Genomic DNA, 12,521 nt, shown 5'->3' on the forward strand with positions numbered 1-12,521 from the left:
CCCTGCTGAAGCACCCGATCTATACAGCCATTGGGTAAGCCAGGTCCAACAAACACACTGCCTCTTCTGGGCACATGCTGCGCTTTAAAGTAAAGTAAAGTGGCTGTTCAGTTTTGTTTCATTTTTCATGCCTGTAAGCAGCCCCAGTGTCTAAATGGTTCCAAAAGGTGTGTGTTGCTATACAAAACCTTACCATTTCCATGGAAGGAAGCAATAAACCTCCTCACCCCTGCTCTTTTGCCAAAAGTAGGATATAGGGAGCAATCTGGTCCTATTTGTAGCAGTTTGTTCCATGTCACAGCAATCGACACCAAGTAAAAATCAAGTAATGTATTATATTTGCATCTTTTAAATAGAGAAAACAAGCTTAGGATCATATTATTCACTCCATCTAGTCACCATGTTTTGCATTACTATGACCCGGAATGTCGTACATCTCTCTCCAAAATATAATAATAATAGTCATAGTGTAATTGAATTTCTTATCAGCTATATTGAAAATTTATCTTGACACGGCGTGTCTAATCCAAGGGTTTGTATTCCATAATTGGACTATTTTCAAATATTCCGAATCAGTTAATTCTTTACTCTTCATCTGTAACTAAAGCCATTAGTTCAGTCAAATCTTTTTAGTTATCACAGGTTTGCAAAAGAACTGCACTGAACTGTTAGTTCAACTGTTGACCTTCTATGTAGGTAACGGGGGGGGTTTCTTTTGTTAGTTCTTTTTTTGGGGGGGGGGGGTGTTTACATGTAATCTAATGAGCAGTGGTCCTGCATTCTATAAATTGTATCCCATCCCTATGGCATTACTAATTGATAATCTACAAAAACTCATTCACTTTGATGGAAAGCCACTGTTTCAACTGGCAGTTCTTCAAAATACCATTATTTTAAAAACAGCTCAGGCAATGGGCGTGTACAAATTCATGCCAGTGGGTTTCCTCACCATCCCGATTTATCCCGCGTCAAGCATATTAATAGGTGGGGTTTGATGTCTTCAGTGACATCTCACAAACTGAAGCACTAAGCATGGGGCATGTAGCTATAAATGTTAAATAATATCTTAAGATGAAAGACAGCTCACCCTGCAAAACACTATTTTTAACCCTCATTTCTTTATATTTTAAACATATGAAAATGAGTTAAGCAACAAGAATTTAATTTACTATTAAACTGCAACATGTTTTACATTTAAGAGCATGTTTTGTAGCACAGCAACAAAGTTTGATGTAGTATTTATTATAATTAAATTATTTTTATAAACTGCAATAATTTTCAGATTAAATACAAATTCAGCTTTTAAAACAATCACCCTTAGTAGGAAACATGGTCATACAATTTAGGGGAAAGTGTAAAACTATGACTAAATCCCGTATGTATCTTAGTATGTGACATCAAAAAAAACATTTCATTACATTTATGCACACATTATTCATTCCTCCTCTAAGACAGAGTTGGGACATTCTCAGTTATTGTCTCCCTTGCGTGTTTCTTAACCCAAGAAAGTTTAAAAATCTAGTTGGCAATCAAATTTCTAAACAAGACAGACTTCGGAATTGTGAACAAGGTAGCTATATAATGCAGAAGTCTCAGAATCGGTCACTAAGAAGTGAAACTTTTAAAAAGTTAGACTGAGTCAATCTAATCAGTAAATATCAGAGAAGAAAGGTCACTTTTAAATATTGCAAAGCACTATTCAAGATGATTATTTCTGTAGCATCAACACATTTGTAGGGGGTGGGAGACAAGAGGAAGAAAGACATGCAGTGAAGTTCGTTTTGATCATTATGATCACACTTCAGGGTAATGCTAATTCTAGGGTCTCTGTCCATCTTTGTCACTAAGAAACTGCCGAAACTTCAGCACATTCACATCAGATGAGCAACCTAAACAACTTCAGGGACCTTTTCTCTACTACCAAGGGTTTGTACTATTTCCTGCAAAGCATGCCAATTTTACAACAGTGTTAATTAATTTTGCAATCCATAGCACTGCCTTTCAATTTACCAGATAGTTACAGATTTCATTCTAGAAGATCAAAAATCACAATCTATTTAGAAAAGATAAATCAAAATTGTCACTTTTACTTTGTCCATATAAAATTTGACAAGTATTTTTGTACTCAAATCACAGTAACATGGTCAAGTGTGCTCAGAAAATATTTCTTTTTCAAAATTGAATAGAGATGTTGCATCTTAATTTTTTCAAATACAAACATGAAAAACCCCTCATTAAACAGACACCTTTACAAGAGCCATCAAAACAAGCTACTTCTCCTTCCTCCTTGAACCCAGCAATACCAGTAGTGTCCTCACCAATTTATTCTTACAAAGAAAAATGGTCTACAAGGACAGAAAAACATGTTAGTACTGGCAAACTATAAAGTAATTAAATCATATACTATGTACCCCAGTAGCTAGTATTAGCAGAATTTGTGTAGTTATTTTTAACTTATATGCAACAGAAAAAAAAGAAAATTCTTGTATGCTTTTTTTGATTTCTGTTTTAGAAGGCAACATCATTCTTATACATGAATCATGTACCATCTTCTAGTACAGTTCATTTGGCTGGTAGTTCCCAGGGTGAAATCTATTGCCAGCAATGGACCCACTGGTAATAGGTATCCAGGAATTATATCAAATCTAAAGTGAAGTTTCGAATAACTTCAAGAGCTCCTGCATCAAAGCCACATATGTCCAACATGCCTCTATCATCTGGATCTGCGATGGTAAAACCATTTGATGTCATTCCACAAACGATCAGTTTTGCTGGAATGTTCATCTTCTAGAGGCAGAAAGGAAAGCAAATAAAACACTTTGAGAATGTATACCTACACAGCAAATTAATAATTATCTGGAAATCAGTTATGTTGTCCTTACACCAGCAAAGCTGAGATCACTGATGAAAGCTAGAGATTCCCCCAGCAAAGAGTTCAAAATCTGGCCCTTGGTATTTTTTTAAACCAGACCTCAGTCTGATATCAATAAAACTGAGGTAACTGCAATATGTTGCCTTTAAATACCACAGAAGGCATATAGATAGGTATAAACCTTATAAAAGTACTTCTAAGCAGGCCATCTAATGTAGAAATAAAATACAGTCTAAACAAAACGTAAATGTTTAAGGGTCTATTATCATCAGTCATGACCGTCATATCAAGTGGGCAAGAACAAATTTATGTCTTAAAAAAATAACTCCGGGAGCCACAAATTTGTCCTTTCCCACCAGCATCCTAAATTAGTTTGGGCAGGTTGTTCAAAATACCCATCTCAGTTTCACACACCTGCATGAAAGAGAGTGATGGTTACTTAACAAGGATATAGAGAGTAACTCCTAATATATCTGTGTTTGTAAAACATTTTTACACCCTTATGTGTAACAGTGGCATAAAAGCACAAAGTGTTAAAATGACAAAGGTATACGGTATGTAATGTGGAATATCAAAAAATTATGTTCAGAATTTGAATGAAGTTTTGTTGCATGGGAATATGTTTACAAAAGTTATTCTTTAATTTCAATTCATTTTAAGTGAAATGTCACTGAGTGGGATCAGGTGGAGAAAACTGTCAGATCTCATGAGATCAGCAGAACTGCTGAGCACTAGTAGCATGCAGAGCTCATAACTTCAGTAGCCTCCCTTCTGGAAGGAAAATAAACTCCGACTTCAATAGATTTGCATTCCTGTGGCACTACTTTCTTTGCAGTCTCCCATAATTTCACTCGGGTGGCTATTTGTATATTGCTCTGTGCTCTGCTAACACATTCAGTTCCACTGCAAGAGCAGGGAGGAAAACCGGAATTTCACTTGTTTTGCATTGTAGAAAATCCCCACTGCAAAAAGGAACTCTCAGCATGTAGCAGTAGGAGTTTATGAATTCACTGAATACTACATACATTAACTATTGTTACAAAAACTTAAATGCAGGATATTAATATCAGGCCATCAATACTGATAATGGAAAATCACGTGCAAGTAATTCCAGTCCTTATTGTTTTTTAAAAATATGTTTGTTTGTAAGTAGTGCTGTTAATTTCTGCCTCAGTGTATACAGACTCTAATACTTTTTCAGAAATATAAAGCCTAATACATTTACATAAACCACAAATATTCCTCTCTTTAAAAGAATCCTCTGAACACCATTTTCATTAACTATTGGCTCAGTATCATTTTAGGAAAGAATATTTACCTCTCTATATTTCCTCAAAGCAACTGCAGGATGAATATCTCCAAAGTATGTCTCATTATCAGTATAAACAATAAAGACATCAGCAGCTGTGTTAGTCTTTTCAGCCCATATCATTGGGAGAGCACAATCCGTGGCACCCATTTCAATCTAAAAATGCATACAAATATTATGAACTGCACTGTAAAATTCTGGAAATGTCATAGCAATCTGCCAACAGAAAAACAAAACTTCCCAAACTCTACTTACAAAAGGTACCATTCACTGGACCAATTTTCTACTGACATTAACTGCACAATTATAGAAATAAATATGTTAAAGAATATGTAACACTTGATAAACTGAGCTTAAAAGGGTTTTTTTCCTTTAGTGACAAACAAATTGGAAATGAGCAGAGAAACAAAGTATAGTAAAACAGTAAGTTAATATAGCAAGAACAATTAAAAAACGGCAACAACTTCTCATGACTAAAACAGTCCATGAAACTCTCTTCCCAAAGAACAACATAATAGGTTCTACCCTGCAATGCAAAATGCATGTCACTGATGTTAATGAAACTCTAGTCTACTTGTGCAAATTACATTGCAGGACTGAGGTTTAGAATCTGACTACTTATTAGGAAGCCAATAACTCCACTGCAGTGAATGAGGTCATTTCACTGAATTAGGTGGAACTTAGGAAGTGCTAACTTACCTCAGCCTAATATATATGCTATACATTTTAAAGTACAATGTAGTAGCACTGAAAAAATAAGACTTAGGACAGTGCTGCAATTATAAAGAACTGAAAATATTAAGATAATTGTTTATATATTGCTTTGAAAAATATTATGTTCTGAGTAACAATATATGCAAAAATATCCTGCATCTCCTCCATCCATTTTACCTCGCTTCCATCCATTTTTTTTAAGCTACTCATAAGCTACTCATCTCAAATTTATTTAGAGCTAAGTGACATGGAAAAAATTATCTAATTTACTGGACATGTTGTAAAAATAAACTAAGTGAGATATACCAAAGAAGGGGCACAGCAGGGAGGTAATAATATTCTAAAAATACAGACCTACCAAATTCATGCGCCCCTCCACTGCTGACTGGTGAAGGGGGCACGCTTGCATCTAGCTCCTAATTGGTGTAGAAGCAAAAACTGTGGTTTTAACTACGGCGCCGTTTACGGCTCCCGCCGCTGATTGCCCAAGTGCCCTGATCCTTGTTGCTGACTAGCAGGGAGGCAAAAACCACACCATGTTTAAAACCATGGTTTTCGCTTCCCTGCCGATCAAGAGGGAGCAGTGAGGCCCCTCTGCCAATCAATGGTAGGGGGGAGGGAGGACGAAAAGGGGCACATGGGGGAAACATAAAAGATTAAAGGAGCTGCTGTATACTCCACTTCTGCTGTGAATCTGGTAGGTTCCTATCTATAAACACTGCCCCCCCCCATAGATTGAAGTCAATATTACAATTAATTATGAAAATAACTATGGCTGATTCCGATCCAACTACCAATCTTCAGCCCAGCAGCACAGAAAGCACCATCCGGCTGGTAAGTCTGTTAGAGGAGGGGTGTGGGGAGCGTAGATTGAGGCCCCTATGGTGAGGGAGGGAGTGGGCCAGGGCCGAGGTAGGTGCAGGTACGGCAGGGCATGGAATGAAGATGGCAGCTTGACCTGCAGTGTGGCTTCCGCTGCTGCATGCATCCCAGGGAGACGCAAGGGGGGGCACATGCCTCCCTCAGATCTGTGCACGGCGAAAGGCAGGCTGCCCATTTTGGGCTCAGGGCCTAGGCTACTCCAGCCTCTTCACGGTGCCTGTGCTTGGGCCAAGCAAGGTGGGCAGTGGCTGCAGTGCTGAGAGAGGAGCGAAAGGGTGGGGCTAGAGCCACCCCAGAATTCACTGTACCCCGACCTCCCAGCACCACTACTGCATACCCTGTCCCGAGAGCAAGCAGTGGGAAGAGACTAGAGCAGCCACAGTCCCAAGTGCATAGCAGGCAGCCCACCCTTGCCCCACACACAGATCTGGAGGGCACACTGTTGTATTGCAGTAGCTATAATTGCTTATTATATTGCTATCTTTTATAATGAATTATTTAGCCCTTAAGATAAAGTTAATCTTGTTACGACTTACTTCCCATAATACTTTAATCAGTCATTATTGTTCTGGAATTAACCATCTATTTTAAATTTCCTATTGCATAGCATAAATATATTTGACCTATTGCTCTTATGATTTTAAAACTTAAATTTGGTATAATAAAAATTCTTATATAAGGTCTGTGGTATGTCTGGCATGTTTGACAAGAGGTAATGAAAGAATGAATGATGTATGTATGTGACAATGTGAAGGAAGACAGTCTTCTCACAACAGGTGAAAATAGCCTTGTGTGGTTTAACAGTTAAAGGTTGCAACAACGTAGAGTCAGCAGTCAAGGCTTACCAAATACTAAATTATGCCTTCACCCTGATGGCTGAACACTACAAGCTATGACCCCCCTAAAGATTGCAAACCGCAAATCTGGAAGATCACGTCCTACCTATCCTAGCCTGCCAGCAGGACAAGGAAGGTGACCTTCGTGTCTGACTCAGTGGAATCCATAGGCTTGCATGGGCAGCTATCACTATGAAGAACGAAAACAAAGAAAAGACTTTGGGTCTGTCTACCTGCAAGAAAGTGTGTTGGACACATCCAGCAAGACCTGATTCCATTCCTCATGGTCAGTCTGGCTGGCCACCAGACTAACACGAGCATCTTTAGAACTTGGTAACACCTTAACCTTTTCAGGACTGTCTAATTACCTGTGTGTATGTTTGGTTTTTTCTATGAATGAATGAATGAATATGTATGGAAATGAGTGAAGCGGATAACCTTACTGCGTTTTTTTTTAATGCTTTTCATGCTGTATGTTTTACATTTTAACAAATGCGGTGTTGTGCCTTATCCCCTGAGAAGATTCTGAACTGGTTTTAATTCACACTGTATGCCCTTTGCGGACAACAACATGCCCCCATTGCCTCCTGTGAGGATGTGGGGAGCAGCAGGAGCCACCTCCCAGACAAGCTGTCGACTCAGTCCTGTGCCTCGTCCCACCTCAACTGAGCAGCGCCTGCCCTAGCCTCACTCCCTCCCTCACCGTGGGGGTAACTCGGTCTGCCCCCCACACCCTTTTCCCCCACAACAGACTTACCAGCCAGATACTGCTCTTCAGGCTGGGAGGCTGCACTCCTGGCCACATGCATGCTGCGGCTATGTGCATACATGCGGCATTTATCCGTGAAATTATCAGTCACATCAGCCAGAAAAAAGCCGACTGCTGATAATGTCAAATTTCCTTTTGTTGGTGCCAATACAATACGGACCGATGCAGCAGTGCACCTCTAAGCCATTTTCATGATTGTCAAAAATGAAGAAACAATTTATCATCATCACCACTCCCACCACACTACAACAGAAGTAAAAGTTTTTACATACTGTACTCATTGCCTCTAATACTTGAGGTAATGTCATGTCTACTGTCACTGGACAGGGGACCATTTCATCGGAAAAAGCAACAATATGGGAATCTCTCTCAGTACGTGCAACGACCTAGGAATAATAAAAAAATTCATGTACATGTTTAGCCATTAAAATTAGTGTCTAATGAACACACAAAACACCCAAATACCAAATTACATCTACCATATGGACATGCTGCAAACCCAAGCCCGAAGTAGCAGAGATGGACATAAGATATCCCAAAGGAGGGCACAGGAGCAGCAACCCACACTGCAGGGGTGTCTGCATCCCCTGTAATGCCAACTCTCCCTGCCAGCACTACAAGAGCCTCCAGGAACTTTTTAAATCCTACTCCTCTTACCCTTCATGGTAAGAGGCATGTCTTCTTCCCATCCCTTCTGCCCCTCCCTCACCTACCACACTGCTGCTTTCCTTGGTGTCTGGAGGGGAGGGGAGGTGCCTCTGAGCATCAAGGGGAAGGGGTGAAGGAAGAATTCACCTGCTTTAAAGGGCCTGAGGAAAGGAAGGATGGAAAGCAACACAGTAAGGACCCTCAACTTCAGAAAAGCAGACTTCAGCTCATTCGGGGAACTCATGGGCACGATGCACTGGGAAACCAGGTCTGAGGGGAACATGGATCCAAGAGAGCTGGTTGTACTTCAAAGAAGCCTTACTGAGAGTACAGGAACAAACCACCTTAATGTGCAGGAATTCTAGCAAACATGGCAGAAGACCACCTTGGCTGAGCAGGGAACTTTTCAGTAAACTAAATCACAAAAAGGAAGCTTATAAGAAGTGGAAGCTTAGACAAATAACTAGGAAAGATGTAAGAGCACTGCTCGGGCATGCTGGGATGAAGTCAGGAAGGCCAAAGTGCAACTGGAGTTGCAGCTAGCAAGGGATATGAAGGGTAACAGGAAGGGTTTCTATAAGTATGTCAGTAGCAGGAGAAGGATCATGGAAACTGTGGGTCCCTTACTGAGTGGGAGAGGCAACCTTGCGACAGAGGATGCAGAAAAGGCTGAAGTGCTCGGTGCCTTCTTCTCCTGAGACTTCACAAACAAGATCAGTTCCCAGATTGCTACATGAGGCAGCATGGTTTCGGGAGCAAGTGAGCAGCCCTCTGTGGTGAAAGAACACGTTAGGGGCTACTTAGAAAAGCTGGACGTGTATAAGCGCATGGGGCTGGATAGGATGCACCCAGGGGTGCTGAGGGAGTTGGCTGATGTGATTGCAGAGCCATTGGCCATCATATTTGAAAACTCATTGTGACCAGGAGAGGTTCCAGATAATTGGAAAAGGGCAAACATAGTGCCCATATTTAAGAAAGGGAAGAAGGATGATCTGGGGAACTACAGACTAAGCAGCCTCACCTCAGTACTTGGAAAAATCATGAAGCAGATCCTCAAAGAATCCATTTCTAAACACTTGGAGAAGAACAAGGTTATTAGGACAGGTAAGCATGGATTCATCAGGGGCAAGTCATGCCTGACCAACCTGATTGCTTTCTATGATGAGGTGACTGGCTCCATGGATGCAGGAAGACTGGTGGATGTGGTGTACCTTGATTTTAGCAAGGCTTTTGATAAGGGAACTGGGCTTTTTATTTAGTGTAGAGAAGAGGAGACTGAGAGGACTTAATAGCAGCCTTCAACTACCTGAAGGGGTGTTTGAAAGAGGATGGAGCTAGACTGTTCCCAGTGGTGGCAGATGACAGAACAAGGAGCAATGGTCTCAAGTTGTAGTAAGGGAAGTTTAGGTTAGATATTAGGAAGAATTTTCTCACTAGGAGAATAGTACAACACTGGAACAGGTTACCCGGAGAGGTGGTGGAAACTCCATCCTTGAAGGTAAAGTTTTGGCTGGTATGATCTAGCTGAGGATGGTCTTGCTTTGAGCAGGAGGTTGGACTAGATGACTAGTCCAGGAGGTTGGACTAGATGACCTCCTGAAGTCCCTTCCAACCCTAACTTTCTATGATTCTATGACTTAAATGTTTTCAGAGACTCCACTAGTGTACTTCAATCCCTCTGGATCAACCAACTTCTAACAAAGCAAGGTTAATACCTGGACTCAATGCTGCCTTTCAAAGTTCCCCACATTCTTCTACATCCTGTAAAGATCTTAAATAAATAAATGGGAAGTCTAATCACTCACTCTCTCTCTACACAAGCGCGCGCACACTTAGCTTTTAGCTTCCATTAGTAAAACTTGATTTTTTTTGTTCACCCTTTAAGAGAAACTACTATATTTTTAAATGCAGAAAAATTCTGTAACTTAAACACAAAACTAATTTAAAGTTCAAACTTACAAAAAAAGAGAGGCAAAACAGAACCATTGCCTCCAACAGGCACAGAAAAAAAATCCTTCAGCACAGGTTTTAACTCATCCCATAAAAACAAGAGGGAAACTTTTTAAAACCTTAAAAAACAAGAGGTTATATAATTTTACCTCAAAGACAGCTCTCGGGCTTCCTATGTTAAAATTCCAATTAATTCAGGGGTAGGGAATTATTTGGGCCCAGGCGATATTTGATGAGGTGTTTCGGATAGATATTAGGAAGGATTAGAATAAATAGAACAAAGTAGCCTGAATAAGTAGAACAAACAAAAGTAGCCTGAAGACTGCCAGATTATGGTAGGGACCAGTTTAGTACAATGCTTACTCTTATTGAATCTGTTCACTAATGGCCTCATGGGCATAAAAGGACCTGCAGGAGGGCTGGTATGGGAGCCACTTTCAGCACATCAAGCACAGATTTCCCCTGTGAGGTAAAAACATCTAGTGGCAACTTTAAAAGTAAGAAGAGCAATGAGAACTACCTCAGCACACTGGACTATGAATGGTAAAGAATTCAGGACAATTAATCCAACTAATCAATTTCTTACCATACACATTGCTGCAGCAGCTGTACTAGCTTCTAACACACTACCAAGAATTTTCTGTGACATGGAACCACTGACATCAACTGCAAGTATGAAGCGCTTTCCTGTTGGTTCTACCATCTAGAATGGAAAAAGAAATACCATAAGTCCTCATTTTGCTATATATATGTAATTTTTCGTCCTCAACTAAGTTACTCCATCAATACATTTAAAAGCAATTGAGGAAGTCAAATTATTTCCTCCTCTCTTTTTAGAGTAATATCAATCTGTTTTAAAAAACAAACCCACAGCTATTAAAACAGATACTAGATAGCCTGTCACTCAAAAAAAATCCCTCTAACCTTTCAAACTAGGGGTGCACCAATAGAGATTTTTTTGGGCGGATACCAATGGCCAATTTTTAGCCAGCCATAGCGGGCAATAATGATCCAATTCTGACTTGCAGCCAGGCAGCGTGGGGAAAGGTGTCTGACTGGTAAGTCTGTTATGAGGAAAAGGGGTGAAGGAAGACGCACTGGGGGGACAGAGAGAGGCCCTCACGGTGAGAGAGAGGGTGGGGCTGGGCGGGACAGACCCACCAGTGCCATGTCTGGGAGTGCAAGGAGGGTGCAGCTCCTACCACTGTGCACACCCCAGGACGGCATGGGGGGGTGCATGCTTCTGGATCTGTACATGGGGTGATGGTGGGCTGCTCTTAGGGCAGCGCCAAGCTCTTCCCAGTGGGCTAAGCTCCAGGTGGACAGCGGTGGCACTAGAAGCGGAGCTATACACAGGAGCAGCTGTGCCCACCTCCACATTCACCGTAGTGCCCCCAAATCCCCCTCCCAGTGGCAGCCCGTCCTCGCCCCACATGCAGATGCGTGGGCACATGCCCCCACGGGGTGCCCAGTGGTGGGAGCCATACCCCCCCAGTTCCCACCAGAAAAGCCACTCAGAGCTCTGTCCTGCACCCCGTGCCAGCTGTGCAATGCCTGCCCCTGCCCCAGCGCCTCCTTCACTGTGGACCTCGATTTGCCCCCACCACACCGCTTCCCTCACAAGACATACCAGCTGGAGCTGGCTGCTTTCCACGCTGCAAAGCTGCGCTCCTGGATGCCTGCATGCTGTGCTGCGGTGGGGCTCATTCACTGGGCATTTATCAGCAACATTATCAGCCACATCAGCCAAAAAAAGCCTGTTGCTGATGCTGTCAATTTTCTTTATATCTGTGCCGATCTGATATGGGACCGACGTATGGGTGCACCTCTATTTCAAACCCATATACAGTTTGAGAAGAAAAAGGAACTGACAAAGCAGTAAGGGCATACTTTCTAATGGTTTTAGTCAGGTTTGCTAAAATTGAACAAACCTGATCAAACCCAAGATTGTTCCTTGCATAACACATGTCTTATGCAAGTTAAATCAGGTGCCAGCTGTTATTACTGTACCTCACTACTAGGTGGTGGGTAACCAGTAACAGCCTCTACGTTAGGTAAAACTGTTACTTCACAGTAAGCTACAAAAACATGAAACCTAAATTAGCATAAAGTATATTAGTATACTTTAATCCTTATTCTTTTTCGAGACTGGGTAAATGTCTCTCATTATAGAGGCTTACATGCTCTGTTTGCTTCTTGTTTACACTAACATTTTTAGGTCATAAATCTAGACCCTTAGTGCATGTGTACCCCAAAAACTTATGATGTTTTAAAATACTCTAGTCTTACAATTTCTTTAACAAGAGTTACTCACAAATGGGCCATTACCTTGAATGTTTTGTAAAATGCAGCATCAAGAGCCTCTAAAATATCCTTATCAGGACACCACCGAAGCTTGCCCCGGAATCCACGTTCTCCTTTATAGGTCTCTAATGCAACCAAAACATGGAATGGATGTATTCGAGCCTACATGCAAAACAGATCAAAAAGGCTAGGTTTAAAAATACACAGAATTTTGTAATTTTTTTTTTTTTTTTTTTT

The 12,521-nt window shown here is 41.0% G+C and overlaps 1 protein-coding gene across 2 annotated transcripts in view; it reads right to left on the reverse strand.

Annotated features, from left to right (window-relative positions):
• Nucleotides 1–346: 346 nt before the first annotated feature.
• The window catches only part of TROVE2 (TROVE domain family member 2), a 22,714-nt gene continuing 10,539 nt past the window's right edge, over nt 347–12,521 (reverse strand). For both annotated transcript variants that reach the window (XM_019530708.1, XM_019530707.1), the window contains exons 5-9: nt 12,309–12,446; nt 10,567–10,683; nt 7,655–7,768; nt 4,191–4,337; nt 347–2,787 (exon numbers count right to left, since the gene is read on the reverse strand). In XM_019530708.1, the coding sequence (XP_019386253.1) occupies nt 2,635–2,787; nt 4,191–4,337; nt 7,655–7,768; nt 10,567–10,683; nt 12,309–12,446 (669 nt within the window). In that variant the 3' untranslated portion in view covers nt 347–2,634. The remainder of the gene's footprint in view (nt 2,788–4,190; nt 4,338–7,654; nt 7,769–10,566; nt 10,684–12,308; nt 12,447–12,521) is intronic.

The sequence above is a fragment of the Crocodylus porosus genome, unplaced genomic scaffold, assembly GCF_001723895.1.
Source record: "Crocodylus porosus isolate Cpor-Errol unplaced genomic scaffold, CroPor_comp1, whole genome shotgun sequence".
Lineage (NCBI taxonomy): Eukaryota > Metazoa > Chordata > Crocodylia > Crocodylidae > Crocodylus > Crocodylus porosus.